The 26,766-nt window shown below is 47.3% G+C and overlaps 1 protein-coding gene across 1 annotated transcript in view; it reads left to right on the forward strand.

Moving 5' to 3' along the window:
- The window catches only part of LOC147750618 (dihydrolipoyl dehydrogenase, mitochondrial-like), a 201,922-nt gene that overhangs the window by 105,373 nt on the left and 69,783 nt on the right, over window positions 1-26,766 (forward strand). Inside the window, exons 7-10 of the mRNA XM_086967208.1 lie at window positions 9,499-9,642; window positions 10,186-10,287; window positions 11,819-12,009; window positions 25,942-26,112. Coding sequence (XP_086823334.1) covers window positions 9,499-9,642; window positions 10,186-10,287; window positions 11,819-12,009; window positions 25,942-26,112 — 608 coding nt within the window. The remainder of the gene's footprint in view (window positions 1-9,498; window positions 9,643-10,185; window positions 10,288-11,818; window positions 12,010-25,941; window positions 26,113-26,766) is intronic.

Genomic DNA, 26,766 nt, shown 5'->3' on the forward strand with positions numbered 1-26,766 from the left:
CTCGAAGTGCATGGCGGTGGTAGCAGCACACCTGAGGAAGAACAAGGTGTTAGTCTACCCGTACCTGGACGATTGGTTGATCAAGGCCTCCTCCTTCTCGGAAGCTCGAGCACACTTCCAGAAGACGTGCGTTCTCTTGCACAAGCTGGGGTTGCACATCAACATGTCCAAGTCTGTCCCGACTCCGGTCCAATGCATACATACATCAACACGCTATCAGCAAGCGTGTCTCCTTTGGAGGAGCGGCGATTATCACTTCTTCGGAAGGCTCAGGCTCCTATGACCACTCCATCTACAACAGTGAGGACGGTGTCTTCTCTACTGGGATCGATGGCCTCTTGTATCTTCCTAACGCCACACACACGACTGCACATGAGACCGTTTCAAGAGTGCTTGGAGGACCAGTGGGATCAGAGGAAAGGATCTTGGGACGACAAGATACGACTGTCTCTGCATGCTCTTCAGTATCTGAAGTGGTGGTGTTCAGCGGAGAATCTCCTCAGAGGGGTTCCCTTCCACAAGGACATTCCCACGCAGACTGTTGTGACGGATGCTTCTCTCCACGGTTGGGGGGAGCACTCCGGAGACTTACAGATTCAAGGAACGTGGTCCCCGATGGAGCCCACGTATCACATCAATTTCCAGGAACTCAGAGCTGTTCACTTGGCACTGAAGGCCTTTCATCCGTCCTTTCAGACCAACTCTCTGCTTGTACAGACGGACAATACGACCACTATGTATTACCTCAACAAGCAGGGAGGTTCGAGATCGCGCACTCTGTCGCAGGAGGCGCAGGCGATCTGGCACTGGCTTCTGGCCAGAGGACTGACGATAACGGCTACCCATCTGCCAGGTGTGCAGAATGTTCAGGCGGACGCACTGAGCAGACTGATTCAGGAAAACCACGAATGTGTCATAAACGACGAAGTACTAGCAGAAGTCTTCGCAAGGTGGGGGACTCCAGACGTAGATCTGTTCGCCACCGCCGAAAACAGCAAATGCCGGGACTTCGCCTCCAGGTACTACCAGCAGGGGACGCTGGGGAATGCGCTATGGATCAACTGGTCGAACAGCTTTCTGTACGCGTTTCCACCCATTCCCCTGATTCCAGCGGTACTCATCAAGCTGGCCCGGTCCAGGGTGCGGATGATACTCATTGCTCCGGAATGGCCCAGGCAGTGGTGGTTCACAGACCTGCTTCACCGGTCTCTCCTTCCTCACATACGGCTGCCGTGCAGGCCGGACCTTCTCACGAAGTTCGGGGGGCAGATGTTGCACCCCAACCTCTCGTCTTTGAGTTTGGCGGCATGGCTCCTGAGATAGTGCAATATGGCCATTTGAATCTGCCCGAAGATTGCATGGACATACTGAAGGAGTCTAAGAGACCTTCCACTCGGACTTCCTATGCTTACAAGTGGAAAAGGCTCTGTATCTGGTGCAAGTTCAAGAACTATGACCCGACGACGTACAAGGAAGATGTCATCCTTCCTTACCTTCTGCATTTGGCGCAGTCAGGACTTAATGTTCATTCCATTAAGGTTCATCTCGCTGCATTGACTGCCTACAGGAAATGCCCTTCACAGACTTCCTTCTTCCAGATCCCTGTGATCAAAGATTTTCTGGAAGGCTTGAAGAAAGTATTCCCTCCTGTCAGGCTCCCTTCGCCTTCATGGGAATTGAATGTGGTGCTGTCCAGATTGATGAAGGAGCCTTTTGAACCTATTCATAAGGCTTCGTTGCAGCACCTATCCTGGAAGGCGGCGTTCCTCGTGGCCATTAAATAGGCCCGCAGGGTGAGTGAAATTCAGGCGTTGTGTTGCCAAGAATCTTATACTGTATTTCATGCTGCTAAGGTTGTTATGCGTACTCACCCTAAATTTCTTCCCAAGGTCATTTCTGATTTTCATGTCAACCAGACCATAACTTTGCCTACGTTTTTTCAGAACCCTTCATCTCCGGCGGAAAGGTCTCTACATTTCCTGGATGTTAGGAGGGTGCTGAAATTTTATCTGGATAAAACCAAAGATATTCGTAGATTGGACCAATTGTTTATCAATTATGGATCGGTCAGGACGGGTCTTGCTACCTCTAAGCAGTCCATCTCTAGGTGGATTGTGTCCTGCATACAGTTGTGTTACCTAAAAGCTAATAAGACCTTAGGGGGTAAACTAAGGCTCATTCCACCAGGGGCAAAGCGGCCACGACAGGTTTGCTCCGTAACGTTCCAATTGCAGAAATCTGCAAGGCGGCCACTTGGAAGTCGGTCCATACCTTTGCTAAGCATTACTGTCTGGACACTGATGCCAGGGCAGACGCTCAGGTTGGGCAGGCTTCGCTGCAAAATCTGTTTGCACAGTAGTGGTGTTAATTTTCTTCTCTCCACCGCCGCTTTGGTGCGAGGATGGGCTTGCCATTCTATTCACTAGATTATGACTATACACAGAGATCCCCTACTACAGAAGGAGTAGTTTCTGTCCTGTAACTCCAGTTCTGTAGTAGGGGTATCTCTGTTATAGTCATAAGCGCCCGCCCTCCTCCCCGGTGGAGAAAGATATTCATGTAAGGAATGCTACAGGTCTGGCGTGTTACGCCTTCAAAAAGAACTGAAAGTAAGAGGGACCTGCTGTGCATTCTGGGATACTGGGAGAAGTTCTGGAAAGTTCTCTTAAAGGCACAGTATCCTATTTAAGCCACATAATGGCAGCCTATGGGGCTTGTCTGTCCATGCCTTCCTCTCTATCATTCCAGAGGCTTTTACTGGTAGAGGCAAGTTTCTCTATGGAAGAAACTGGACAGGCTGTGATGTGTGTGTAGTTTTTTGGTGGAATTTCTAGTTGAAGTACTGGAAAGTGTAGCCTGTGGATATAGGCTGCATTATTTGTCTTTAAATTCTCTCTTAAGTGTCTTTGCAGTTCTGCATTTTTTGACAATTTAAGAGATTATTTTTGATTGCCGGGGTCCACGCACATGGGCGGGACTATTCACTAGATTATGACTATAACAGAGATACCCCTACTACAGAACTACAGAACTGGAGTTACAGGACAGAAACTACTCCTTTCTCCTTGAGTGGGTTTCTCATTTATTGACCCTGTGTGAACAACAAATGCTTAACACTGAGCTTTGATTAGCCTAAACTGCTGTCCCACAATACCACAAATAAGAGCATTTGGGATTATAAATTTAAGCCCTGTAAGCCAATAAGGGTTGTCTAGACTTTATACATAGTGTAACTCATTTTGGTACACTACATAAAAAGCCAGCTTCCTATAGAGTCTTAAGTGTGTAAAGTTGGAGTGTTAACCACACTTTCTATAGCAATTTCAAGATCCCCTATGGATTCCTTTAGTAGTAGTAAGATATAGATTTAAAAGACTAGAATATTCAATTGGATTGTCATGTCACAAAGGCCCCTTAGACCCCCACCCAATGACCTGGCATGTTACCATATAAGATTTTCTTTTGAACAGGGACAAGTCCACTGAAAATCACTATGAATTTTACAGAGATCTACATCAGAGCATTTATCTAGAAAATGCAGAGGTTGCTCTTTGTACCAGAAGCTCATATTCTACAGCTACCACTGCTCAAGAAGTAGATTGAATCCCAAAGGCAGTAGGACTCTGCGGCCATGGATGCACCCAAAACCAGGTGGAGCTATGGCTTCTGTCTGTTAGTTCATGAAAAGAAACGTCTTAGTTTGGGTGTGAGCAGGACACCTGACACCCTCCTCCCTCTCATGCATCATTCCTTGAGGAATGGCTTTGGAATCTTGTTCAATGTTTTAGTGGTAGACAAATGATTTCCTGCATGGCATCCTCCCCAGATTCATAATCTTAGAATTATCTGAAAGAAACAGGTTAGTATTAGATTCCTTACCTTGGAATATCCCCAGGCGTCAGTCTGGATCCAGAAATTTTTTGCGTAGCAGTACCCCTGCGCATCGGTAGGCGTCATCTGCGCCTCCGCGCCCGTCGGTGCCGGGATGATGTCGCCGGAGTACTTAGACGCCGGCCTCACGCGCTGACGTCATTTCTTCTTTTTTTCCGCACCAGCAAGCGCAGGTCTGGAGAAAGTGGTACCCTTTAGTCACTTTTTGACGAAGCTTTTTCGATCCTTTTTGGATCCGTTTCGAGCCGTACGACTCCATCGGTTCCGGTACGGATGCCCGGGTTCAAGCCCTGTGCCGACTGCAACCGACTGATGTCGATAACCGACCCCCATTGCCGGTGCCTACATTGCCTGGGGCCCGACCATGATGACAAGTCGTGCCCCGACTGCCGGGTCTTGACGTCGAAGGCTAGGTGGGAGCGGTCCCGTAAGCACCTCGAGCTCCGGCAGTCGGCCCACGCCGTTCGAGGTCCCAGTCCGGAAGGAGGTCGATGGACCGGTCGCGGGGCCGGAGTCATCACAGCTCGGCGAGTCAACACCATTCGTCTGGCTCCAAGTACTCGGGTAAGAGGCACAAGAAGTCGAAATGGCAACATCGCTCTTCTGACTCCCCCGACGCTCGCGCGATGCAGCCGGGGGTTCGGGTGACATCGCCCACGCGGCTCCGCCGGAGCCGCAGGCGTCGCAGCCTGCTCCATACCCGCCGGTCCCTGGGCAGAACGCGACGCCGGAGGAGATCGATGCCTTTCTCATGGCCATGAGGTCGCTCACTCCTCTGTCGGGCTTCGGGCCACGCGGCCCCGACTGGGAGCCCAAGCGGGCCGGGTGCTTCTGCCCTGGCTTCGGCGCCCGACTTCGGTCCCGGCGCCGCAAGGCCCCGCTGGATCTGGTTCCGGATCCGGGTCGCCGCTGGTCAACCTTACAAACCCGCCGATGTCGACCCCTAGGGTGTCACCCCCGGCGCCGTCCCTGGTCCACCCCTCGGTCCGGATCCGGCGTCGGAGCGGCGTCGCTCGACGCCGCATTCGGCGCCTGCAGAAGAGGAATTCTTCGAGTATCTGGGTGTATCCTTTACCCCTGAATTCCAGTAGATGGACGACGAGGGAGACTGGGAGGGGTCTGAGGACCCTCTGGCACGTGAGAGACAGTCAATTCAGGACTGGATACAGGAACTAGGGGAAGCCAGTGGCCTGGATACCTCCCCAGACACTGGTTTTGTCTCCCTTCCTACTGTGGCTACGGAGGAGGGGCTACTTATAGTGTGGTGCTGATGAGGGCGGCCAAGGCCTTGGCTCTTGAGCACCTTGTCGCAGCGGTGAGGTCTAACATCCTCACAGAGGTCCTATAACCGCAGGTAAGCTCCCCAGAGCCTCCACTGCTTTTTAATGAGGCTCTCATGGACGTCCTGTTGGGCACTTGGTTGGGCACTTGGTCCAGGCCCACTACAGGTCCTCCTGTAGATAGGAACGTCGCTAGGCGCCAACCCCCTGCCCTGGGCGACCCTAGTTTCTTGTCCACCCACCCCACCCAGAGAGACTGGTTATCCAGGCCTTTACTTCCCAATCCCCACTCCCCACTGCACCTACGGATCGAGAATCCAAGAGGTATGAGCAATTCGGCAAGAAGATGTTCTCCTCCCTTAGTTTGAGGTTGCGGTCGGTCAGCAACGCGTGCTTCTTGGGCCGTTGCACCCACTCCTTGTGGATACGGTTGCGGCCGTGCTGCCTGAGTGCCCGGAGGGAGCCCGGGTGAAGCTTGCTCAAGCCCTCGCGGAGGGACGAGACGCTGGGGAGAGCGATTTCCACGTCTGTGGCGGTTCGCCGCCATGCCTGGCGGCGATCCCCCAACTTCTCGCCAATGTCTAGAACACCCTTATGGACATGCCGTTTGATGGCAGCCACCTCTTCGGTGGCAAGGCAGATAGTGCGCTGGAACGCTTTAAGGACTCCAGGGCTACCGCCAAGTCTTTGAGCCTGTCGTCCCAGTGCCAGCAATCTTCTGCCCAGCACTCCTTTTGTTGCCACGGAAGGGGCGCCCCCACACGTCCTGCCAGCCAAGGGCCGCAGACTACCATTCAGCGCAGCGGCGGGCGTGGTTACCGTTGCGGTGGTAACGGGGGACAACGGAGCGGCCAGTCCACATCCACCCCGCAGCATCCGCCTCAAAGCCTTCCTACCGAGCTTTCAGGCCCATTTGATGCCAGTGGGGGGCAGGGTTCGCCATCACCTCCACTGGCGCTCCATCGCATCGGACAGGTGGGTGCTGCAAATCGTCCGAAGGGGCTACTCCCTCCCCTTCGAGGCGACCCCTCCAGCCATTCCACCGCAGTACCAGCGCGTGTGGGGGGATCACTTGCAACTTCTGCAAGAGGAAGTTACGGCCCTCTTGGCCAAGGAGGCCATCGAGCGCATTCCTGGGCCAGAAGTAGGGTGTGGTTGTTACTCCCACTACTTTCTGGTTCCTAAGAAGGGCAAAGGGGGCCTACGCCCTATCTTGGACCTGCGGAACGTCGACGGCTTCTTCCGGAAGGAGAAGTTCAAGATGCTGATTTTGGCTCGTGTCTTAGCTCCCCTAGACCCAGGAGACTGGATGGGAGCGTTGGACTTGCAGGGCGCCTATTTCCACATTCCCGTCCTGCCGGCCCACCGGCGCTACCTGCGGTTCACGGTAGGCCCGAGCACTTTCAGTTTACCGTGCTCCCCTTCGGCCTTACCAGCGCCCCACGGGTGTTCACGAAAGTGATGGCGGTGGTCGCAGGTTCATCTGCGCAGATTAGGGGTTTGTCTTCTCCTTCCTCAACGACTAGTTGTTGAAGGCGGGCTCGCACCAGACAGTTGTCAGCCACCTCCAGACTACAGCCGACCTTCTTCCCCTGCTGGGGTTCTCCATCAATGTGCCGAAGTCGCACCTATTTCCCTCTCAGAAGCTCCTCTTCATCGGAGCGGTTCTAGACTCGGCGCAGCTTCGGGTTTATCCTCCTGAACAGCGGGTTCAGGATATTCAGGTTCTGATTCCGATCTTTCAGCCGTTATCCCAGAAGAGAACGCGACATGTCATCAGTTCTGCGCGTTGGAATTTCCAAGGCGGCACTCGCTCGGAGACGCTTTTCGTCGCTAGTGGAGTTGCGGTCTGTTGTATGCCTTTCCGCCTATACCACTTCTGCCCAGAGTGCTGAAGAAGATCAGGCGCGACCGGGCCCAAGTCATCCTTGTGGCTCTGGACTGGGCACAAAGATACTGGTATCCCGAGCTACTCAGCATGTCAGTCGATGCCCCGATTCGTCTGCCTCTTCAGGAGGACCTTCTGTCGCAGCAGCAGGGGACGGTTCTCCACCGAACCTGTCCAGCCTCCACCTCCATGCGTGGAGATTGAGCGGCGACAGTTGGGGCCATTTGACTTGCCTCCTGAAGTCTGTGATGTTGTTCTGCCAGCCAGGCGTCCCTCCACAAAATCGGTATACGCCTGCAGGTGGAACAAATTTGTGACATGGTGCACAGCAAAAGGCTGTGGATTTACTCTCTGCCCCTCTTTCTGAGGTCCACTGGGGTTGGTATTGCCGGGGTATCTATTCTAAGGTAAGGAATCGAATACTAACCTGTTTCTTTCAGATGCAAAAGTTATTTACCTTTGGTAACGATATATCTGTAAGAAACAGTAGTTAGTATTAGATTCCTTACCGGCCCCACCCATCCTCCCCGTTCTGCGAACCGATATCTAAGGTTAAGGTCATCCTTTCAGGGCCCTAGTTTCTTGGCACCAGTGTTGGTTTTTATCATGGCTCTGCGTTTCTGGCGCAGAAAAGCTGTGTATAAGAACTGACGTCCGCGCGCGAGGCGGCGTCTAAGTACTCTGGTGACAGCATCCCGGCGCCGCCGCCGACAGACGCGGAGCCGCAGACGACGCCTACCGACGCGCAGGGGTACTGCTATGCAAAAATTTCCGGATCCAGACTGACGCCTGGGGATATTCTACGGTAAGGAATCTAATACTAACTATTGTTTCTTACAGATATATTGTTACCAAAGGTAAGTAACTTGGGCATTTAGGCAGCAGCGCAAAACTTCAGAAACCTCAAATTTTAATAGCATTTTTTTAATTATGGAAAAATTATAATCTTGCTTTCTTCATCCGCCTCTCAGTTTTGTTTTTCTTTAAAATATGAAGATGAAAAAACTGCAGCATGCAGAGAAGAAAGGTGAAAGTAACATACTTTTTCTTTCTAAAGTTAGTAAAGTGTACTTTGGCTCAGAAGACTCAGTTCTTAAAGAACTCTTTTTCTGCATTCATTTTCATAGACTCCCTCGATGAGGGTAGGAAGGGTAAGTGGTTTCTGCATTTAGAGATTAAACCATTGTAAAACTATTACTTGTACATGTTTCCTTTTCAGTCAGTCATCCTCCAAGAATTATCTCCTTAGAATTCATTTGGGTTGTACTAGCCTGGAGGTGGCACGCCTACCTGACTAGCTAATGTTCTCACCTATCCAGGTGCCAAGGGTGGTCCTGGACAAATGGATCTGCTTCCTCTCCTGTGAGGCAGAGCCAGATTCACAATTCAAAGGCGGCAGCCCTTTGAGACTTGTCACCCAAGGAAGGCTAATCAGCAGGTCATCCTGTGGGTGGGGATGTTACACTCTCTTCCCGGTCAGACTTTTGTTCTGGGTCTCCCGAGAGCAAAAGGCTCTCACCTAGGAGATCAGAACAGTTTCTTGGGTGGCAGGCTAGCAGAAACCAGTCAGCAAGGACACAAGAGGCTGGTAGGTTTTCAGGGGGCACATCTAATGTGTCCTCTGGGCGCATGTCTTGTTAACTCAAACAGTGGCATCAGTGTGAGTTCATCAATACAAGATTTTTGATACCAAACATCCCTATTTTCATTGAAGCCATCATGTAGCTGAGGTACTCGTTTTCACCAGTGTCCAGCACATGACTTAAGATGTCTTCCCTAGTCACTTGTACTGGCAGCAATACAACTGACCAGCACAGCAGCATATCTACTCATGCAGGTATGCCTTCATATCTAATATTAAGAACCCTGCTTTAGAGCTGTCAGCCTTGCTGCAGGGGTGACTTACAAATATTACATGTAGTATTCGGGGACATGGCGCACAGGGAAGTGTGCGTTCACTTTTGTCTGCGCCAAGACATCCATCCTGCATTAGCATCCCTGCATGTGCCTGGTGATGGGTCCCATAGGGTGGCACAATTTGTGCTGCTGCCCTTATGGACCCCCTTAAGTACCTCTGGCCCTAGGTACCAGAGGTACCATTTACAAGGGACTTACATAGAGTGCTAAAGGTTTTGCCAATTGGGGGAGCAATTGTACAGTTTTGGGAAAGCGCTCTGGCACTAGGGACCTGGTTAGCAGGAACTCTGTGCACTTTCAAGAGAAATCACATCATTTACCAGGCAAAAAGTGGGGGTGACCATGTCAAAAAGGACACTTTCCTACTTGTGTTATGGATCTATACTGGGTTATGTATTACTTGGGTGTTATAATCCATATACAAAGGCTGTGTCTTGGCTCTGATCCCTGTCCTATTGACCAATATTGTGTTGTATTACCCCATTCAAAAAGCCAACTTTGTCAAATTCTCCTTTACTGTAGGTGACACATGTCCAAGGATATGGAAAGATCTCCGGCAAGAACCAAGTTACAGCAATAAAGGCAGACGGCAGCACACAGATTATCAACACAAAGAACATACTGATAGCTACAGGTTCAGAAGTCACACCTTTTTCTGGAATAGAGGTGTGTGACATCCTTCATTGTTAATTTGTAACCTTTCTCACGCCCTATAAATGCTATCTCATTAATATGTGTCTTGCGTAAGTATGGCTAAATGTTCCATGTTACTGTCCCGTCAATAGATATCGAGCTATGACTACATGTAACATGCTGCCTGTTGATATGCCGGAGACCTACTCATATTGTTTACTGTGTCTTCAATCTATTGCCGACTCACTGTGATGCTTTATTTTTTTTAAAGCTTCCAAAAAAGTATGGCTAAATGTTTTTTTGGGGGGGTTAAGTGATTTAACTGTTTCTGGAGTTCACCTCAAATCTATAGTTCACAAGTAAATTGTTCCTTAAGTAGACCCGGTTTTATGGTTTCACACTACATTATCAGCTTGCTGCCCATGCTGTACAGTCCTTGTGTCAGTTGAATAAAAGTATCAGAGAATTATTATTCTTCCTGTTTTTGTTGCTAATGGAGTTTGTCTATTCAAGGAGTAGTCATGTTCAACGGTAACCTAATGTTCATGAAAAGATTTCTTTTTTGTATCATTTTAGGTTGATGAGGAAACCATTGTATCTTCCACTGGTGCCTTATCATTAAAAACAGTTCCAGAAAAGATGGTGGTTATCGGGGCAGGTGTTATTGGTGTTGAACTGGTGAGTAAGGCAGCACCACCTTCCTCTTTTGGGCTGTACGCTAATATCATCTACAACATTTGTGTTCAGCATATGTCCATGAGGACTGAATCAATGCCAGATTTTACGGATAACTACTGACTAAATGATTCACATTTAGATTCATTATACCTAAATCTTTCCTCATGTGGATATCTAAAAAGCTGGGTGAGATCTAACACTGGTCGACCAATGTTGGACACTCTGATCCGTAATCTATACCGGCTGTCACTGTATTACAGTGTCTCACTTCTGATACATAGACATTCAACATATTTATTGCACTTTTTAATTGTATTCTATATTAGTACTTTTTAGAATTTGCGATATGACCATTCTGTTGAGGTTTCGTTATGAGACTGATACTGAGTGGCTATCTGTAAGCAGATGCGGCAAATATGCAACTGTATTGATACAAAGATTGTCTTGATAACTGGCACCATTTTTTCTGGTTTTTTTTTTTTACTTTTTGTTGTTACTCATTTATATAAACCCTTCCTTTCCTAAGAAGTGATAGAAGATCAAAAACATTTTAGTGATCCCACAAATATTGATGACTTGCTTTGACTTCTGAAAAAGTATCCAACAGTTTCAGGTCAAACAAATGTAAAATATTTAGAAAGGAATTTTAAAAATATATGTGCTGGAAAATTGGTTAAATAAAAATAGGGGACTCCATTATAAAGTTCCATTTGCAATTCTGTCTTCTTGTTATTAAGCATTATGAGAATTGTGCAGTGCTTTTTACTCCCATCATCACTCCAGCGGGACACAAAAGGGCATCAGTGGCTTTTCAAAAACTCAAATTAGGGAGCTGTTTTTGAAAGGAGATTGTTCTATAATTAAGGCTCAAAAATACATTCATTGTAATTTGCTTCTAGCCTGTCTAATTTTAAAAATATCAAACAAGTTTGCCTAAGAGGTGATTGGGTGGGTGACTCGCCATGTGATAGCAACATCTAGCTGCAGATTCCTTATCGTAGAATCTGCCCTAGCTAACCAGAGTGGATCTGGAAATATCAGCAGTACCTCTGCTTGTCAGTTAAAGGTAAATAACTTGTCCTTCAGGAACTTTGTATACAACTTTATCATAGGTTGATATACTGAAATTCTGCCATAGATATGGGTCTCCTAAGCCTTTGTTGAACACCCCTAGTGTGGGCTGTCATCCACTGGGATTTGTTGGGTTTTGAGTTGGTTTCAATTTTGTGAGTCCACTTTCAGGTGTCCGGTAGTAAGATTGTTCTTGAATACGGATCTAGAGCTATTAAAAGTTCTCCTAGTGTTAGGATGCTCTGAGGCCTCAGACTTAAATGCCACAAAAAGGACCGGTTTAATTAGTGTTACAGGTTCCATAGCACAAGGTTAGTTTTGCAGTTAGTGTCTGAATCATTTTGCATTCTAATCCAATCACTTGCCAGTTAGTGTTAAAACCATCCTAATGTACCATGCAGATGCAGAGGGGTGCCATAAATTACAGTGGTTTTTCATTCTCCTTCTTTAATGTTTCCAGGGTTCAGTCTGGCAGCGACTGGGTTCGGAAGTGACAGCGGTGGAGTTCTTGGGTCATGTTGGTGGAGTAGGAATTGATATGGAGATCTCTAAGAACTTTCAGCGTATTCTACAGAAGCAAGGCATTAAGTTTAAATTAAATACCAAGGTGACAGGTGCAACCAGGCGGCCGGATGGAAAGATTGATGTTTCGTGAGTAAACTTTTGTTTTTCTCATTTGATTTGTTTTTCAGGTGAAATGGTCGAAAAAAATGTTTTACTTTTCTGGCAATTTAGAAACATTGTTGAATTCTTTTTGATTGAGTGTTTGTTTATGATATGCTCTTAGCCAGTTTCACTCCCACAAAATGACTGCATATTAAATGAAAAATCAGTTCACAAATACCCCCAAACCGCAGTGGTCATGTGCACCAATAATGAATATATTGTGAGTTTGAGTTTGTGTCATTTTCACTGAAAATCTAAAGAGACTTTTTAAAGTGTGCACATAAACAAAGAAGTATTCCGGGACAAACCTATTTACTTGAATTTTAAATCTTTATGGAATTTGAGGTTCAAAAAGGCACCTGTACATTACCTAAAATAGACAGTACGACTTTGTTTTGGGTCTGGGTTATTTTTATTAAATGGCTTGTGGTGGAGGCAAGACACTTACAGGACAGTAGGAGCAGTTTCCATTTGTTTGAAATTCCCTGCTCAGGAAAGCAGCCAGCCGCAAAGTACTATGTATTCCATCTACACACAGTGGCTGAAGTAGTCTCTAATGTTGACAAAGAAGAGACTTGGGACAATTGACTGCTTTTGTTGGGCTCATAAACTATTATGCCTGCAGTGGCACTATCATGGTGAAGGCCTAATAGTATATCTGACAGATGCCCTGTGAGAAAATGGGGTTCTGTTGCAGTCCCCACTCCATGTGGGTCTGACCCCCAGAGGACTGGAACTGTAAGTTATATACTTGCTTGATACACCCCTCACTTGATTACCTCCTCGTGCATCTTGAACTATTAGACTATTTCAATGTCAATCTTTGAACCTGAAAAGTCGCTTGACTCAATACATACTTGTCTTATTTAGAAGTCTTGGTCTTTAAAATAAAAATGCGAACAAAGTATAATTTTATAAAATTGGTCTGGATCTCCTTCTTGAGTCGGGTGTCCATTATTGATCTTGTGTGTGCAATAAATGTCTTACACTCCTCTTGTGTTAGGCTGCTCGCCCACACTACCACCAATAGAGCACTTTGGGTTTTGCATTGAGCCCTGTACACTTTTGGGGAACCCCTGGACTCTGTAATTAGTGTTACTCATAGTGGTATTATCATATGCAGAGCAGGCGTCCTACATGACCCAAGTATATCCCCCTTAATATTCATAGTAGATGCACTTATATGTATGTAGTGGGATTCTCACTATTGGTACATAAGACTGTTAATGATATAGGTGTCACAAGGCAACTGACCGCTTAACTGGTCTTCCCCACTGTAGAAAAAATAAGACTGTTATACCTATTGGAAGAATACTGCTATATGGAGAGTGATCATCATTTATGGCAATGTCCTGCTCGGACGTTTAAGCCTTTGTGGCAGTTGTCATGTTAAAGCCTTTACCAGACTTTAATTGGTGTCGTAGGAGCTTAATGCTCCATTGACCCAGTCGGGCAACACACCAGTGTCACATAGTGTTTTAGTACGGGTCGTAATTGATTGTATACACTTATTAGAAGCTGCAGTAGAGCCTCCTCATCTGGCAGGTTGCCATTGCCTTCAGGCTCTTTTGATGCCATTGAAGTGCTGAGAACACTAAATGAATCCATACACTCGGGAGAGGGAGGAGAAACTACTCCTACTTTGACCTCCTCAACAACGATCTCCACACACAAAAGGAAGTATGCACTTTCCATATTCTTGAGCTCTATTATTCTTTGTTTGTTTTGTCTCCCCACCCTATTGCACCACCCCAGGTGTTGGTCTGCGCAGGGGTGTGTTAGGAGCCCTATGATGAAGCATGCCACATTTGTGAGTGAGGGCAGTTTCTCAAACATGTTGACTTTGTCCATTATAACTCTTTAAGTGTTTATTCTTTTCACTCCTACTTCCTTTTGTGTGTTGAGTACACTAAAGGAATGCTATGCATACCAAATCAATGAGACAGGTGCTCATCGCAGGGATGAAGCTCTACTTCGGATTTGATTAGCTACGAATTGAAAGGGACACCCAGATGCTGTATAAAAGATGGAGCAAACCAAGAGATCATTCTGATGTCAAATGTTTTGTGTGATCTTCTAATGATAAAAGCAAAGCTGGATGTTTCTGTCTCCCCTAGATGAGGTGTATTAAACATATACTTTGATTCTGATTGTGGCTATCAAATCTCCAGGTTCCTTTTTGGGCATAGAGTTTCAAGGGAGTACATTCCTGTGATCTAAGTGCCCACTTCAGTCTTAGTCACCGTTATTTAATCTACTTCGGGTGCCAGAGAGCCTGAGGTCAGAATTCTGTGACATTTCAGTCTTTGTCTATACCAAGTAAGCCACTGAAGATTCGGACTCCTGTGAAATAATTATTAAGCAACCGTCTTAACACTTATGGTCCATTTGTAGGCCATTTGTTTATGGAACTCTTTGCTAAATTCAGGCAGCAACCTCTGACTTTCCATCTCTGTCCCCACAGGATTGAATAACTCAGTATCCCACCAGCAGTTTCCTTATCAGAATTCTGAGTAGGATTCTAGGAATAATGAGCAAATTTTCGCCTCACCGACTGGGAGCGTAATTTGGAAACCCATGGAAGACATTGCAGTGACACAAGAGTCCTACTACCGTTGCAGTGTTTGCTCAGCAGAAGCTGGCAGTTATCTGAGTTAAGCGATACAAAAGGGGATAATGGACGGAGCGTTTGAGCAAATCAAACACTCATTCAACTGATCTGGGTTTAATCCCTCACCATTCTTTAGCTCACCCCCCAGTCAACTGATCTGGGTTTAATCCATCACTATTCTTTAACTCACTCCGCCACCCCAGTTCAGACATGACCATATGCAAATCAGTCTGACCCTGTGCCTCATGGGAACAGTCCAGCCCGAACTGCCAAAGCCAGGTCTTCCCTGGACCGGAAACCAGCATCCTGGGACCGGTTTCTGGCATTTCAGCCATCATCAACCAGGCTACTTTGAATACAGTGGCACAGTGAGCAAGGGACTCACGTCTGAGCATACCCTGCCAACTTAGGGCCAACAAAGCGATACAAAAGGGGATGATGGACGGAGCGTTTGAGCAAATCAAACACTCATTCAACTGATCTGGGTTTAATCCCTCACCATTCTTTAGCTCACTCCACCACCTGAGTTCAGACATGATCATATGCAGATCAGTCTGCCCCTGTGCCTCATGGGAATAGTTCAGCCCAAACTGCCAAGCCATGTCTTCCATGGACCGGAAACAAGCATCCTGGGACTGTTTTCTTTTGCTAATCAGTCGTCATCAGCCAGGCTAGCTTGAATCCAATGGCAAAGGGAGCAAGGGACCCCCATCTGGGCCTACCCTGCCAACTTAGGGCTAACAAAGCGATACCAAAGGGGATGATGGACGGAGCGCCTATCTAGTATTAGGGTATCTTTCATATATTCAGATGCCTGAATCATTCCCCGTCGTCGGGATGGGAGTCCCTGATACATAAATAAAGTAATGTCTCATAGACATATTTGCATAGTAATGGGCCAGAGGCCTCTCATTAGTAACATATCCACGTCCTTTTGTGAAAAGGACCAAACTTTGGCGAAGAGCCAATCAGCTATCACCACCCTCTGGAACCTTCCTGGAAGGAGCTCTAGTCCATCAGATTTTCTACCGCACGTTGTGCTAAGGGATTCTCCACTGAGCTCTGCTCAGCTTTCCTTAGTTTCTGAATTTCCAGTTCTTTTCTCTTCATCTGTGTGGAGTTTTCAGGTTACCTATGGCTGATACTCCTAAAAAAGGACTTTTTAGGTCCTGTGCTTCATGGGGTAAAAAGAGACATCATGTGGATGACCAGCACAAGGACTGTCTCTATTTCCTCTACCCGGATCATTCTTCAAAGGACTGTAAGGTATGTCGTACCTTTTCTACGAAGACCCTCAAGGACAGGGAGGGACACCTCTTAATTTGCCTGCAGAGGCTAAAAGATAAAGACCAGGCAGTATCTTCTGAAGAGAGTGAATGTTCCTTCAGGATTTCACATTCCTCTCAAGAGACCTAGGGTGGCCTCTCCAGGTCCTTCATCGCAACCACCTCAAAATAAGACTCATAAAAAGTCTTCAGAGGCGTATTCCAAAGCTCTACCGGCAAAGGCTTCTCCTCGGGAGACTGTTCCAACCTTCAAGAAACATGTTTCCACCTCGTCGACTTTGCCTTTTACCTCGTCGACGACGACCATATCTACCTCTGTGGCATCTTCTGCATTGTCGATGTCGACCACTTCATCATAGGTGGCCGGTAGGTCTAACTCGTCGACGATTAAAATAAAGAAATCGTCATCGACGTCCATACGATCGCAGTCGATGAAGACAACCTCGTCGACATCTACTTCGTCATCGACGAAGGCTCCGTCGACGAAGCCACCGCCGACGACTAAATCGCCGACGCGACCATCGTCGACGACAGCATCGACGACGATACCACCGTTGACGCCACAACAGTCTGCGTCGACGGCGTCATCGTCGACGATACCACCTGTGACACCCGTCGACGACCACTCTGTCGACGGGCTCGTCGACGACAGCTGAACTTACCTTGCAAAGTGCGTATGTACACCTTAAAATTACGAAACGCACGCTGACACCGGCCTTGAATTCTCCAAGCAGAGTCCAGCCTTTACCACCTGCCCACCTCCTGGAGGAGGAAGACTCTGATGACGGCAGTATCTTCAGGACTGCTACCAGCCCATCTGAACTTCATGTCAAATATCACGAAAGCTCAGACTATGATGAACATGAGCAGGAGGACCAGGTAGATTACCAATAGGAGTACCATCCCCCTCAACCTCCTATGGTTTGTCTGCCAGCGACTCTGGTTTCTGACCTCCAGTTCCTAATTTCTGATTACAAACAAAGGTTTCCCTCTTTAGTTACACCTCCACCTCCTCCAGTGGTCTCTCTACCACCTAAAACTCGGCCTTCACCTCTGGTAATACAGCCTGGCCCTTCCACATCGCAACCTCCACCTTCCACGGATGATAATGATGAGGTGGAACAACAAGAAGAAGGTGAACTTCAAGATTCTCAATCAAAACACGATGAATGGGACGATTATGTAATTCCCTGTGCGGCATCCCCTGTGCCTATTCAAGCTGATTCACCCCTGAGGATATCGGGGGCTTCCACAATATCTTTGAGAGAGTGGCTCAGCGGATTCAAATACCTATGCCTTCTCACCAACAAGACTGTTTCCTTTATGGCTTTAAGGAACCGTTCAAGAAGTCCGTCAGGTCTATACCTATCATCTACTACATTTGGGACCAGGGTGTTAAGATTATGCAAAACCCTTCTTCATTACCCCCGGTGCTGCCTAGGCTGGACAAGAAATATAGGGCTCCGGACACCGATCCAGCTTGCCTGACTGGCCACCCCAAACCTGACTCTGTTATCACACAGACCGTGCAGTGGAAATCTAAAAATCCTTCTGCAACGCTAACTGCCCCTCCAGATGAAGACGGGAGACGGTTAGATAATATTGGGAAACGTTTCTCATCTATGTCCGCGTTAACAGTGCGCGCTTCCAACTCTTTGGCACTGTTAGGACTTCATAACTGACAAATGTGGGCAAACATTGCCCCATATCTTGGATCCTTGCCGGAGGAGGCGAAAGAAGAGGAAAAAAGATCCTACTAGAAGGCGAACGCTCAGCCTCTGAGATCGATTGTGCGATGGATATCGCTTCTACTGGTTTTCGCCAACTGGCGGGGGCTGCAGTGTTAAGATGCCAGGGTTGGCTGAAAGCAACAACATTCCGTCCGGAGATACAAACTAAAGTCCTTGATATGCCTTATGAAGGCCAGCTTCTCTTCGGCACACACATTGATGAGGCTCTTCAGGGCATTAAAAAGGATACTGATACGGCTAGGGCTTTGGGTACTCTTCAGTTAAAAAAAAAAACCTCCTTTTTGTGGCTCAAGAGGGAGAGGACAATCTTCTACAAGAGGAGATTATCAAAACTACAATTCCTCTTACTCTTCCAATCAACAATATCAACCGCAGTACCAGCAGCGTCAACAACAACAGCAGTCGTCTTACACTAAGTCCTCCTTTCGAGGGAAAGGAGGTAGGCAAAAGGACACAGCTCGACGACAATGACTTCTCTCTGCCACCGTTCTCCACTTCCTTTCCACCATCCAGTATTGGAGGAAGAATTTCTCATTTTCTACACAATTGGAAAAAGATAACTACAGATCGATGGGTCCTGCAACTAGTTCAGTTTGGACACTCACTGGAGTTCATAGAAATTCCTCCCCAGAACCCTCCTCGTCCAATGCTCCACAAGAATTTACATTTTCTGCTCTTGGAGCTCTCACTAATGCTCTGGAAGGGAGCTATAGAAGGAGTTCCTCTTGGCCAACGGGGCAAGGGGTGCTACTCCCGTTTTTTCCTGATCGGAAAAAAGGAGAAGAAATGGAGACCTATACTGGACTTGGAGTCTCAACAAATATTTCGCATGGTTTCTATTCAAGAGATGCTACAACTTCTCAACACAAACGACTACATGGTGTCTTTAGACCTTCAGGATGCCTATTTTCACGTCCCAATCCACCGGAATCACAAAAAGTTCCTCAGGTTCGCTGTGGCAGGCAGACACTACCAATTTCGGGTCCTGCCTTTTGGCCTAAAATCAGCGCCACGCATCTTTACGAAATGCCTGTCTCCAGTGGCCGCATATCTCCGACAACATCACCAAGTCTTCCCGTACTTGGATGACTGGCTTGTCAAGGCACCTTCTCTAGCAGGCGTGACCAGGTCCTCCAACGCTTGTCTTCAGCTTTTCAACCACTTAGGTCTCACTCTCAATCGGGACAAGTCTGTCCTTCAACCTTCCCAGCGTATAACTTTCCTGGGCGCTATTCTCGACACAACCCAGAAAAAAGCTTTTCCATCAAAGGAGTGGCAAAACAAACAAATTTCTTTGGCCACTCGCTTACAATCCAAAAAGTCCCTCACAGTACGCCTTTTCAAATCTCTGCTTGGGATGATGTCTTCCTGCATCCTGTTAGTTTCGCACTGTCTCCTTCACATGCGCCCTCTCCAAGAAGCGCTGTCAACTCAATGGCTCCAGGTCACCGGATCGTTCGACGATGTCATCCGCATTACCTCTCACATGGTCAAAGCTTTACTGTGGTGGATTCACCCTCAAAACCTTTTGCTAGGCTTGCCTTTCTTGCTTCCAGCTTCTCCGCATATCATTACAACAGATGCTTCCCTGGAAGGTTGGGGAGCGTTCCTCCAGGAGCTTCGGATAAGCGGACGGTGGTCCCCTTCTGAACGGAAGCTATACATAAATCTCCGCGAGCTGTCTACCTAGCCCTTCTGGCTTTCCTCCCACGGATCAAAAATTCTCTAGTGCTCGTGCGGACAGACAATACCACGACAATGCACTATCTAAACAAACAGGGTAGGACCCGTTCCCTGACATTATCTCAAGAATCGCAGAAAATCTGGAACTGGTTGCTTCTTCACAACATTTCCCTTCGTGCAGAGTACGTCCCAGTAATATCCTCGCAGACTCACTGAGCAGACCGTGAACAGTTTGCCACGAGTGGGAGTTGGATCAGCAGATTCTCAATCGAATTTTCTCCCAATAAGGCACTCCTCACCTGGACCTTTTCGCAACCAGACAGAACGCCAAATGCCAACACTACGCAAGCTGGCGTCCCCGGAAGGGGTCTCTAGGCAATGCCTTTTCGATCGCATGGTTCAATGTCTCTCGTTCGCATTTCCTCCATTTCCCATGATTCCCAGGGTCCTCAGGAAGTTGAAGGCGGAACATTGCACTCTTATCTTGATAGCTCCAACATGGCCGCGCCAGCACTGGTTCACAGAGCTTCATCTCCTGTCGCTGGAACCACCGATCCCGTTGAGGCCGTTTTCTTCTCTCCTCACAATGAACCAGCAGCAAGTCCAACATCCGGATCTAGCATCACTCAAATTATCGGCTTGGATCCTGAGCTCTTAGAATTCCATGGCCTAGACATCCCACTGGATTGATTGTAGGGCTGTTCTAGCTCGGGCTGACAGTACCAACAAAACATATTCCCTGTAATTAAGAGGTTCTGCATCTGGTGCAAATCTAAAAAGATACACCTTCTCTCTTCTTCTCCAGGACAAATATTGCCTTATCTTCTTCATCTGGCAAACTCGGGTCTTGCACATGCTTCCATTAAAGTTCACTTGGCAGCAATATCTCGTTTCAGAAGATCCTCTGCAGGCCCTTCTCTTTGTTCTAGTAGACTAATCAAACTGGAACGTTTCCTCCAGTGAAGACTTTACCTCCTACCTGGCAACTTAACACAGTTCTTGCTCAGCTTATGAAACATCCCTTTGAGCCGATACACAGAGCTGATCTTAAATATCTTTCCTGGAAAACGGCACATCTCCTGGCTCTTACCTCGACAAGGCGAATGAGTGAGCTTCAGGCATTCTCAATTCAGGATCCTTTCCTTCAGATTAAACACGACCGAGTAATCCTGAGGACCAATCCTAAATTTATACCCAAGGTCCCATCGGACTTTAACCTTAATGAGCCCATAGTCTTGCGCTCTTTCTTCCAAATCCTCAAACGGCAGCAGAGAGGACTCTGCACTCCCTCGATCTCCAGCGCTGCCTTAAATTCTACATTGACAAAACGAAGGCATTTCGCAAATCTAACTAACTCTTACTTGCTTTCAATCGACCTAGCAAAAGGTCTTCCATTAACTAAGCAGAGTATTTCTCGGTGGATCTCTGCAGCTATTACTTTCTGTCACCAGCAAGCAGGGCAACCCCATTCCAATAGAGCTATCTCGTACTCCATGGCGCTCTTTGCTGGAGTGCCCATTACAGACATTTGCAGAGCGGCAACATGGAAGACGCCGCATACGTTCACCAGGCATTACTGCTTGGATACAGAACTCATGAAAGATGCAGCAGTGGGACAAACTGTGCTCTGTCATCTATTTCACTAGAGGTGAGCCTTCTCTCTTCATCCCACCTTCCTCTTGTATACACGCACATTTCTTTCTGATATTGCATTTTGGTACCTTTTGCATTTCACTTTGATATGTTATCTGGTGATCTTTCAAATTGTACCATTTGAAATGTGCTTATCATTGCTTGCTACTCTAATTCGGGCATGTGAATCTATGAAAGATACCCTAATACTGGATAAGGAATGCGTTACTTACCTGTAACTGTAGTTATCCAGTATTGGTATCTTTCATAGATTCACATGCAACCCACCCATCTCCCCTGGAAGGGATCACTTTAGTTCTCTCAGTAATACATCTACTTAGCACTGTGCTTACGAAAATCTGAGGGACTAGAGCTCCTTCCAGGAAGGTTCCAGAGGGTGGTGATAGCTGATTAGCTCTTCGCCAAAGTTTGGTCCTTTTCACAAAAGGACATGGATATGTTACTAATGAGGCCTCTGGCCCATTACTATGTATATATGTCTGAGACATTACTTTATTTATGTACCAGGGACTCCCATCCCGACGACGGCGAATGATTCGGGCATGTGAATCTATGAAAGATACCAATACTGGATAACTGCAGTTACAGTTAAGTAACGTATTCCTTGTGCAAATCAAACACTCACCCCCAGCCAACTCATCTGGGTTTAACCCCTTGGCTGCAGGCTGTTTCCCCCCACTGTGCTGGGGGAAGGAGGGGCGCGCACATGCCCCCGTGCTCATGACTAGGTCAGCTCGTCATGAGCCACGGTTCTTGTGTGCTCATGACTAGCTGAGCTCGTCATGACCACACCCGTTTGTGTGGAACACTCAGCACGGCAGGGGAATTAGTAGAGCGTTCCACATCTCATGACGAGCTCAGCTCGTCATGAGCATAGGAGGGGTTAATCCATCATCATTCTTTAGCTCACTCCACCACCCCAGTTCAGACACGGCCAATAGAAATCAGTCTGACCCTGTGCCTCATGGGAACAGTCCAGCCCGAACTGCCAAGCCATGTCTTCCCTGGACCGGAAACAAGCGTCCTTGGAACCGGTTTCTGGCTAATCAGCCATCATCAGCCAGGCTAGCTTGAATCCAGTGGCAAAGTGAGCAAGGGACCCACTTCGGGGCATACCCCGCCAACTTAAGGCGAACAAAGCGATACCAAAATGCTTCGGGCTGGACTGTTCCCATGGGGCACAGGGTCAAGACTGATTTGCATATGGCTGGGTTCAAACTGGAATGTCCTGGTGAGCAAAAAAACGATGGATTTAGGCCCAGAACTCTGTACTGGGGTGAATGTATGGCATTGCTCTGCATTCTGTCCATCAACTGTTGTTTTTGCATTTGTCACCCCGAGTGGGACGGGTATGCTCAGACGTGCTCTCCATTCCACTGGATCAAGCTATTCTGGCTGATGAAAACTGAAGGACCGAAACCGGTCCTAGGATGCTTGTTTCCAGTCCATGGAGGGCCTGGCTTGGCAGTTCGGGCTGGACTGTTCCCAAGGGGCACAGGGTCAAGAGTGATTTGCATATGGCTGGGTTCAAACTGGAATGGCAAGGTAAGCAAAAAAACAATGGATTTGGGCCCAGATCTCTGTACTGGGGTGAATGTATGACATTGCTCTTCATTCTGTCCATCAACATTATAAGTGCAGTGAAGCCATTTTGAATATAGGGGCTGGGAGTTTGTCATTACGAACTCCACAGCCACAGAATGGCTCCCCTGAAAACTGGGAAGTTTGGTACCAGCACAATAAACCCACACTGTTGCCAGTGTGGGATTTAATGTAAAATGCCTTCAGCGGACATCTTAGAGATGCCCCCTAGGAAACGACCAGCCCATGTTTGGTTCCTGACTGGCTACCGGCCATCTGCCACCACTAGACAGGCTTCTGGACCCCTGGGTAAACAGCCTCTGCTCTCTGGGTCCTGAAACAATGCCTATCCTGGGCAGATGTCATGTCTCCTCCCCTGGATAGGCAGGGTCCACTGAGGGAAGGCTTAAAAAGCCTGCTGCCTTTGTTAGCTAACCCCAGTCTTTTGCTGCCATCAGCAACTGACCCCCATAGGTTCTGACCCCCACTTTGGGCAGGAGAATCAAGAGGCAAACCTAGCCAGAAAGGGAGATGTGCCCACCTTTGTTAACCCCACCCCCCAGGTGGGGGAGATGAAGTGAAGCACACATCTCTATCCCCTCCATCTTGAAGATGCAGGGACTCACCCAATTGGGAAGAGGCCTATGCCCCCTCCCTGTGGAGATTGGCATAATTGGGGGTGTATACACCCCAGGGGAGGTAATCATTGGTCCCAACCTGCAAACCATGTAACTCCCCCAAATCTAGTATTATGGGGCACCCCAGAACCAGGCGTCTTGAGATTCGATGACATAAGAAGAAGCATGGACCGAAGCGCCATGCGGAAGTGGAGAGGAAGTTTGACTTGGCCCAAGCCCTACCTGCCTCTCTCCTCCTCCAGCGACCTTGCTTCCAGAAATCGACGTGGCCTGCAGCCAACAACCTCAAGAACCCTGGAGAACCTGTGCTGTCTTAGACAAAGACTTCAGTCTCATGTGAACACCGGATTTGTCCCGCAAAGAAACCAACACCAGTCTTTGGATCCCGGCGGATGTGTGACACTGCACCATTCTGCACCCCATAGCCCGGGTTCAAGTGAACCACTAACCCTGAGATGTCTCCCCAGCGATCCTTACCTCGTCTGCACCAGTTTGCGTTGGGAGAGTAGGAAGTAGTGACGCTCTGAGCAGTGTGATCTTGTTACTGAGATAGTCGTGCAGTAGGCATGCCGTGCAGAACAGGACAGGGGAACACAAACCCTACGGGAAAAACACCTCTGAAATGGTGTAGGGAGGCCTAGACCAAATGGAAGGTGAACAGATCCTGTGCACACGCAAGTGTAGTATGTAGTCCTGGTGTGAGGACTAAAGATTCTACTGAGAGAAAGTTGTTGCTTCAAAGTACAAAAGAACGTAGGATATCAAGGTTCATGTGAATAAAGTTTTTATGCACCCCTGCATCCTCCGCCCCAGAATTTTGGCAGCCCAGCTGACGGTGCCCAGTTGTCACCCAGCTATCCAACTTACCTTTCCAGCCGTTGGTTGCCTTCGTCTAGCATCCTAGTGCAAGCCTGCAGCATTTCTTCTTGACCGATATCCTTCATTGCTTTGCATTGGGAGCCTGACGCCTACTTTGCACCCTGCTGCCCAAGTGCCGCTGGTGGTGCACTTTTAGTGCCTACTTGTGGCCCCCTTTGTGCCTACCTTTGATCCCTGGGCCATGACCCAAAAAATGCAGGCACCTGCCTGTGACAAGTGTTTTTCAGAGTACCCGCTGTCTCCATAGAACTACTCTCCTTTGACCTCCGCACCCGGCCACCCCGTGCCGCTAAGGGTGCACTCTCTTTACCTACCTGACCTCTGCCCTTTGTATGTGCTACCAGCCCAAGACTGAACTACAAAACTAGGTACTTACCTGTAAGTTACTGACCTTGTTTTCCTCCATAGTTATACACTGAACTGAGCCATTACATTTCAGTGCCTATCTTTAACATTGCGAAACTCTAAAAACTGTAACTGGTTGACATTTACAGAAAGCTTTCTTAAAACTAAAGTATTTACAAAACCTTATTGCATTCTTGAAAAGTAGTGCCAGTCTTGTAAACGGGATATCTTACCTGTACTGAGCGAGTCTTGGTTCTAGTAATAAAAAGCACTATGTAACAACTTTTTATACAAACAATTGGTCTGTATTCAGTCTTAGAGCGTGTGACATTTCTTGCCTGAGTGTGTACAAGTTCTTAACACTACCCTCAGATAAGCCTAACTGCTCATCCCAGCTTCCACTAACTTGAGAGTAAGGTATTGTCTACCTTATACTGTGCTATACCTCTGGGGATTCACTTGACTCTTTGCACATATACCTTACTTTGGTATAGTATATACAGAGCCAGCTTCCTACAAGTGGTTCAAAAGGTTCCGGAATTTTGGTGATGGTCTGGTATATACACAATACAGGCTTTGTGATTCTACACCTTCACCTTCTCAATGTGTGAAGGCTATTGAGCAGGTCCTCTACCCATATGGTATTCTTGCTTCCTCTGAAGCAGCTGGGCTGTGGCAACCTTGTGGCTCCTGTGCATACTTAGTCCATCAAGCTGTCCACATGTATTCCAAACCTGAGAGGTAGGCCGATAGGTCTTCCTTCTGTTTTCAGGTCCCAGACGCAAGTCGACTGCAGGCTTTCTCAAATGCAGGCTTCACATGGATTGCGAATGGTGCTACGCTGAGGTTCCCCTTGTTATCTGGCTGATTGGTTCTCTTCTTACAGTTGTGGCCATGCCTCTTTGGTGTCTTATTATGACTGATGTGTCTGGCAATGTCGATTTGAATTGAAAGGTGTACTTGTAGAGCACACTGCCACTCTCAAAGGAGCATCTTTGCGATGAGCCACTATAAGTGTGGCTACCTGATCCAAAATGACCTGAGGGGAGAGAACATCAGAGGCTGAGCGAATTACACAGCGCAACAGAAATGCCAAAAGCCATGTCTTGAGCTGCATCTTAAAGATGACTCAAGAGTCAATGAAATTAAAATAGATAGGAAGATGATTACACGCCTTTATTTTCATGTTAGAATGTTTTTCTCTGCTTCATCATGTATCTCTCTTTTGATAGTTAAACTTGGGTTCTACAACTCCCATCACCTCTTATGGGGTCAAGCCTTGAACTGTGCCACCTTTCAAAACTGTGAGCAAGGATTAAAGTGGTAGATTTGATTCAGCATGTGACTGTGCCTTTAGCAGTGTATCCCATCTATTCCTCAGTAACCCTTTTGCTCTCTTTGCCAACAATTCATAAGGCAATAATACAGATTCTGAGATAGCCATTGTGTATTTTCAGCTAATACTGTACTGTTCTGTTGGTTCTTTCTAGCGTCGAAGCGGCTGCTGGTGGCAAAGCTGAAGTCATTACTTGTGATGTACTGCTTGTTTGTGTCGGCCGGCGCCCTTTCACTCAGAATCTCGGTCTCGAGGAGGTTGGAATCGAACTTGACAATAGGGGAAGGATTCCAATCAATAATAGATTTCAAACAAAAATTCCAAGGTAAGTATGCTAATATCTCTATAATTAAGAAACATCTATTGAGGGATCATTTATTTCTGATGGCCCTTCGTTCTTGGTGTTTGTGCTATTACATTTTGATTTTTTAAGGTAAAATGTAACATGTGAACAATGTATAATGCTTCTTCCTTAGCTTGTAAGTGATGAAACCTAGCACACATTTTGACAATTTCTCATGGTGAAGTGGGTCATCTGTTTATTCTTTGTCCATGCTATCTGGTATGGATACTGAACAGCACGTAACTCATGCCAGCTTGGAAAAGCAGCGGATGAAAGGGATGTTTGGCATAAATAAAATGTAAATATGCCTCCTGATGTAGTTGAAGTACTTGCATGAAGCAATGATGAGCTATATCTATGTGTAGGAATTGGTAAAATATAATACTGAAGCATATAGAAAGCAAATCTTATGTTCGAGGCATGTGGGCTGCTGAATTCATATCTTGTGCATAGATCGCCGCATAGTGTTGGGTTTGGATGATTGCACTTGTTGTCTTGAAAGAGTTTTCGAAGTATCACGAGATAGGTGACTCCTCCTTTGGACTACAGTGCGCATGGGCATCCTCTCCATCCTCAGATTGTTTTTTTCCGCCATTGGGTTCGGATGCAAACTCCTATACTTCAACTTCGGAAGCG

This window comes from Lissotriton vulgaris, chromosome 1_1 (assembly GCF_964263255.1).
Source record: "Lissotriton vulgaris chromosome 1_1, aLisVul1.2, whole genome shotgun sequence".
NCBI lineage: Eukaryota > Metazoa > Chordata > Amphibia > Caudata > Salamandridae > Lissotriton > Lissotriton vulgaris.